General features: G+C 57.6%; 1 protein-coding gene across 1 annotated transcript; it reads left to right on the top strand.

Annotated features, from left to right (window-relative positions):
- The first annotated feature begins 134 nt into the window (after nt 1–134).
- On the top strand, nt 135–4,019 carry CCDC103 (coiled-coil domain containing 103). Its single transcript, XM_042021600.1, has 3 exons — nt 135–648; nt 1,811–1,943; nt 3,433–4,019. Exons 1-3 carry the CDS (start codon nt 512–514, stop codon nt 3,898–3,900), a joined length of 738 nt encoding a protein of 245 aa, XP_041877534.1. The 5' UTR covers nt 135–511; the 3' UTR covers nt 3,901–4,019.
- Nucleotides 4,020–6,346: the final 2,327 nt, after the last annotated feature.

The following is a 6,346-nucleotide window of genomic DNA, read 5'->3' as shown; positions in this document are numbered from 1 at the left end:
CCCACTGGAGAAAAACCGGGTGGGTCCGGGCCGGGTCGGGGCCGGTTCCGGATCGTCCCGGGGGCCGCGGGCCGGGCGGGTCAGCGCGGGGCTGCAGGGCCGGGCAGGCGGGGCCGTCAGGCGCGGCGGGGGCAGCCCGGGGCCTTCGCGCGGCCCCGGCGCTCCGGCAGCGGGAGCGCGGCCGTGGCAGGGTCGGGACTGTCGCGATAGAGAGAGCGGCCCTGCGGGCGGAGCTGCTCGTCACCCAGCGGGGCTGTCGCGACAGAGCTAGGGGCTCCGGGGCCAGCGGTGTGTCAGGGCCTGGGGGCGCTTCGCGATAGGGGAGAGGTTCCCAGTTGCCGTCCACGTGCGTGGCCTTTAGGCTGTCACAGTGGGAGTCTGCAAGGCAGGACTGTCACGATAAGATCGGGGTTGTTGGGCCGGTCCTGGCAGCGCTGTTGTGACAGAAGTGGGGTCCTCGAAGCCATCGCCGGCAGGGCTGTCCCGACAGGAGGGGTCCCGCGCCCCGGGGATGGATCCGGCCGCGGCGCTCGCGGCGCTGGAGCGGGAGCTGCGGGCGGCGCTGGCGGAGGACGAGCGGCGGCAGCGGGAGGGCGAGGCCAAGCTGCGGGCGGTGCGCCAGGGCGTCCCCGACTACGGCCAGTTCAGGTCTGGGGCTCGGGGACTGGCCCGAGGGGGCCGGCGGGGCCGTCCGGGCTCGGGAGGAGCCGGGAACTCGTTTGGGGCTCCGGAACCCCTCAGGGTCTGAGCTCGGAGCTGCCCCGGGAGGGGCTGGAGCTGATGGCCCGAGCACTGATCATGGGGGACTCGAGGGGCAGCAGCTTCGGGATCCCTCGAACGGCCTCGGGATGCCCGGGACAGCCTCGGCTCCGAGGACAGAGCCCGCAGGCGCGGACGCTCGGCCGTGGTTGAGATTTGTCCCAAAACTCCTCAGGTGGCCCCGTGGGGGCTGAGATCTGTCCCTGCTCTGTGGCCGGTCCCTGCGGTGGCCCGGCTGTGGCCAGCAGTGGAATGGCACTGTCCCCTCCCCAGAACACTGTCCCTTCTCCAGGACACTGTCCAGTGGAATGGCACTGTCCCCCTCCCCAGAACACTGTCCCTTCCCACCCCCAGCCCCCGCCTCTCCCCACACCCCCCCCGGCCGTGCTGGGAGTGCAGAAGCGGAGGGTGACGTGTCCCTGTGCCCTTCCCAGCCCGTTCCTGCTCCCAGTGCTGTCACTGCTCTGTCCAGGGGGTTGTGAGCAGGTTGGGATGGCAGGGCTGCTCCACGGGGGCAATGCCAGGAACTCCCAGTGCCCTCCAAACTCCTGGATTCCCTATGGATCCATCTGGGGACTCCCAGTGTTCACCAGAGCCCAGGGTCCATCTGCAGATCTGTCTGGGATGCCAAATGCCCACCCAAGCCCTGGATCCCCTATAGATCCATCTGGGGACTTCCTGTCCATTGACATCCAGGATCCATAGGCAGATCCAGGACTTTGACCACACTTGGGAGACATTCTGGGACCAGATCAAATTCCATTCATGGATTCACATCTGTCTCACTCAGCCATGCCACCTGATCCCTGAGAAGCAGGAAAACACTTTCAAGTGGCTTCTCCCCCAGACATCTTGCCAGTCCCTGTGATGGGATCCCTGAGGGATTTTAGGCTGGTTTATCCTTGTGTTGGTAAGGGCCTGCTCCTGCAGCCTGACCAGCCCCTCAGGATGATCCATACAGCCCAAAGTCAGAAATTGCCTCAGAGAAGCAGCTTGAAGCCCCAAAGTGTTTTCTCTTGCCACGTGTCCCTCCTGTCCCTGTTCCCTGTAGGGAGATTGTGCTGGCCTCACACCTGAAGCCTCTGGAGAAGAAGGACAGGCTGGGACAGAGGAGGAATGTGCTGTGGAATCCCTGTGCAGCCCCGGCCGAGGCAGTGCCCGCCTGCGCTGTGGAGATCCCACAGGTGAGGAGGGAGAGGCTGCCAGGGCCTCGTCCACATCTGGAAATGACTTGGGAATCATCTGGGTGTTAATTGGAATGCAAGAGTTACCCAGGACTCACTCTGGGGGTGAGCCAGCCCTCCCGGGCCCCTGGAATATCAGGGTTTGGATCAGCACAGGGTGAGGCTGGGCCCCTTCAGGAAGAGTCTGCTCCATCCCTGTGGGAATGGAGGCCTGGCTGCACACCCTGGACCCAGAGCTCCCAGTGCCTCCCATGGTGGCCAGGAACAGCCTGGGGGAGCCGTCCCTCCTGGCTGGGAGCAGCTCCCAGCAGCTGCAGCCTGGGACCCAGGGCCAGGGCTGTGCACCAGGATCTTCCCTGGAACAGCCTCTGGCTGCAGAGATTCCCTGAGCACAGCTGGTGCTTTGCCCATGGTTTAGTGATCATGGAAAAGGGCTGGGCTGGGTTAATCCTGCTGCCTGACGAGCTCACTGAGTCCCTCAGTGGTGGGAAACAAGGACAGGACGTTTTCTGTCCGGGTCATTTGTGATTGGAGTCACCTCAGTCCTGCCCTGCCGTGGGCTCTGTCCATGCTGGAGTGTCCTGGTCACCGGATGTTTCCCGTGGATGTTTCCCATGATAATGCAGTTTCATGGATTGCCTTATAAACAATCCCATGGATTGTTTATGATGTTGGATTTCATTGACCTGTGTTTATTATAGGATCTTTTGCAAGTCTCCTGGGTAGCGTTGTGTTTCCTTGGACTGAGCAATGATCTCCCCAGGCAAATCCTGCTCCCAGTCCCATCAGCACCAGGCTCAGATCTCCAGAGCTTTTCCTGCTGTGCTCAGCCCCAGCTGATGTCCCTTTGCCTTGTTCCCTGGCTGTAGAAAAGCTGCACATTTGCCTCCTCCTTCAGCTTGTGAATCAGTGACCCAGCAGGGATGGGCTCAGCAGCTAATTAGAGCTGGTATAAAATGGGATTTCCTTTATCTGGGAATGCCACTTGGAGCTCAGCTCTCAGCCTCTGCTCTGCCACAGCCCCACCAGCCGGGTGGTACCAGACAGGTACAGGGCATCTGCACATTTTCTGGGGTTTGCATCGCCCACCTTTCCTCTGCCACTGCCCGGGTTTGTCTCTCAGTGCTCAGAGTGTTCCCTGCCCTGCCCCCATCTCCACGAGATCCCTTCCCAGGCAGTGCTGGTGGATCCAGGCTGGGCAGAGGGTCTGACTCTGGCTGGGGTTGGGGCACTCCACGGCCATCTGTGTTCACAGTGGGTGTCACATCTCATCCACACTTCCCTTTTCCCCCTGGAGTTCCCTGGTTTCTCAGGGCTCAAGGCACCTGGTATTTCCTTGTCTTCCTGTTTTCCCCCTCAGCAGCTCCTTGTGCTGCCCAAGCCCCTGGTAAAAACATCTCGACTGTCCATGGGCTGATCAGGGGGAGGGGATCAAAGTCTTCAAGGGGGAAAAAACCAAAAGGAGCTGAGTGACTCCTTTCTCCTTCAGGAGCTGGATCAGCTGCCCACAACCGCCGCGGAATTTCACAGAGATTGGCGCAGATGCTTGAAAAGTGGGACAGAGAAATACCAGTTTTTGCTGGAGCTTGGAGGGGAGGCCTTGGGCAGGATCTTCCAGGCTGATGTGTGCTTTGGCCTCCTGGGGGAATTCCTCACAGTGCTGGCAGAGAACATCCGTCCTGGAGACAGAGCTGCCATCCTTCAGATCCTACAGAGCCTGGTGGGCACCAAGCGCTTCGGGCTGAACGTGGCTCTCCTGAGCCAGCCGGAGAAGGAGAGCAGCCGGGATTTGTTCAGGAAGCTGCAGAGCAGGGATTGTCAGGCTGCTGGCCAGCCAGGCAGCCCGGCCAGCTATGAGGCAGGGGGAGAAGCCCATCCCGTGGAGACCCTCTTGGAAAAGGAAACCGAGGAGGAGAGGACAGTGGTGGAGCTGATGAAGTGTTACCAGGTCAGTTGAGGGAGCAGGAGCACCAGGATTGAGCAGAAACAGGGTAAAAGAGGCTCAGAAGAAACTCAAAGCTTGCCTTTGGCATCACCCAGAGCACAAGTTCTGCACAAATAAAATTTAGCTCCCAAGCTGTGGTGCTGTGATCTCTGAGCAGGGTGTCCTCACGGATGGGTACGGGAGAGTCTCTAGGATAAGGAGAAAACAGAGGGAAAGAAAACATTGGGTGGCAGTTTTGAAGGAGAACCCAAACCCAGATAGTCCCTTCCCTCTTCCACCCCTGTCCATGGTCACTGAGGGGATTTAGGAGATGTAATCGATGACAGTGACAACTGTCAGGTCCATTTTTTTCCCAAACCCCATGCAGCAAACAGCAGAGTCACCCCAGCAGACTGGAACCACCTACTCCCACCTGCCCTGGAGAAACCACCAGGCACCTGATGGCAGCATCCAGGTTCAGCTCCAAGGCCTGGCATGGGAATACTGGGCTTTGGGGCACCACTTGAGGGGACATGTGTGTCCCTGCACTCTGCTGTGCTGCCATTCCTCCTGCCTTTGCACACTGAGGGCAGCTGAGGGCTGGAGAGTTCAACAAAAGAAGATCCTGGAGTTACTCAAGGTCGGGATGGAGGATTTTGATGCTAGAACAGCCCTGGCACAACAGTCACAGCTCTGGTGGCAACAGGCACATTGCTTGAGTGGTCCAAAGCTCAGTGTGAGGATGTCAGGGCTGGGAGCAGCCTGCTGCATCCCCACCTCTTGGGAAAGGCAAAATCCCTCGGGCTTGGTGGGAAAACTTGGGAGAAATGCATTAGAGCAGAGATTGAATGGTGACAGGATGGGGCCGTGAGGGCCACCGGGACCCTTTCCAGGTCAGCCAGGTCATGGTGTGACCTGAGCTGCCAAGAGCTGAGCTGAGGGGCCAGGCAGGGTCTGTGATGAGCTTCATCATCATCATCATCTTCATCCTCACCCATGTGGGCATCGAGGAAGGGAGCAAACATGGGTATCATCATCATCATCACCTTCATCGTCATCATCCTTGCCCATGTGGGCACTCAGTCAGGGTCTGTGGAGAGCAAACATGAGCTTCGTCATCATCATCTTCATCCTCACCTGCATGGGCATCCAGGCAGGGTCCACAGGGAGCAAACATGAGCATCATCGTCATCATCATCATCATCATCATCATCATCATCATCATCCTTGCCCACGCCGGCCGCTGCTGGCAGGTGCCCAGGAACCCGTCCAGGCTGGAGCACACTCCCCACGGGGCACTCAGACACCCCGGTGTAGGTGCTTTGGGGGGTTCGGCAATCACGGTGGGCGCCAGACTGTAGGAGCTTCGGTGTGGGTCGGACGGTCGGGACGGACGGGGACGAGAGATCTCTGAAGTCAGATCTTGGATCATGCGGTTTATTGCAAAGGGCGTGGGTATAGGGGCACTGCTCAGAGCTGCCAGCTGCAGCTCTGAGCAGGCCCAAGAGAGCAAGAGAGTAAGTGGGTAAGAGAGAGAGAGAGAGCGAGAGAGGAATGAGAGTGAAGAAGAAGTAGTAAGAGTGTGTAAGAGTGGAATGGTGAAGTCTTGGTTACAATACTGAATATTCTAATTGTCACTAACCAATCTAATACAAGATACAAATCCTATAGCATTTACATACAGCCTATAAGAGTTCTTCTATTACCATAGAGTGTTACATCTTAACTTCTAAAAACTACTCTTTGGACCCCTTCTGCTGAGCTAGTAGGGTCTGCTCTGACCCTTGGACCTGCCTGCAAGCAGAGGGTATTGTTCCATCAAGAGGGGATTACCTTCAGTCGGCCATACCATTGTTTTCCAGTTGTTCAGTAACTAAGACTTGGTATTTCAAAAGTGGCTTTCATTTCGATGTCGCCTGGCTTTCCTGTTTCATCTTCCCCAACACCCCGGACCATCCTCCCGTTGGAAATTCCCGATGTTCTGGCCACCAGCAGTCAAACACTGCCAAGTCCCTGCTCTGCCTCCCCTCGGGGCCGGAGTGGGACAGCAAGGACTGGTGTGGGAAACTCGCTGTGCTGGCACAGCTCAGTAGGGACAGGCAGGGTTTGACACAGCCAGGGTTTGCTCCAGGTGGGATTTCACAGCACCAGGATTTGTTCCTGGCTCTGCCGCTGGTTGGCAGTGGGGGTTAAAGCTCAATAAAGTCCTTTTCAAAAGAAAACTTGGAACTGGTGCAAGATGTTCTGGCCAAACTCTGTAGAGTTCTTCATCCGCACCAGTGATTTATTAGCTGTTTTTCTAAGAGGCTGCTAAAAACATCCACCAAACTATTTTGATCCAATTAATACTTGCTTTTCTCACCCTTTTTTGCCTTGTTTTCCTTGTTGAGAACTGTGTGTCCCAAACCCTTCAGTGTTCCTTTTGAGCTCCTCAGCTGGAGCAAACCTTTAAATTTTTGTTTAAGTATTTTTCTTTACT

This window comes from Corvus kubaryi, unplaced genomic scaffold (genome assembly GCF_017639235.1).
Source record: "Corvus kubaryi isolate FWS band 111438036 unplaced genomic scaffold, C.kubaryi_AGA036_p1.0 37152, whole genome shotgun sequence".
Taxonomy (NCBI): domain Eukaryota; kingdom Metazoa; phylum Chordata; class Aves; order Passeriformes; family Corvidae; genus Corvus; species Corvus kubaryi.
This window is presented reverse-complemented; position numbering and strand designations above follow the sequence as displayed.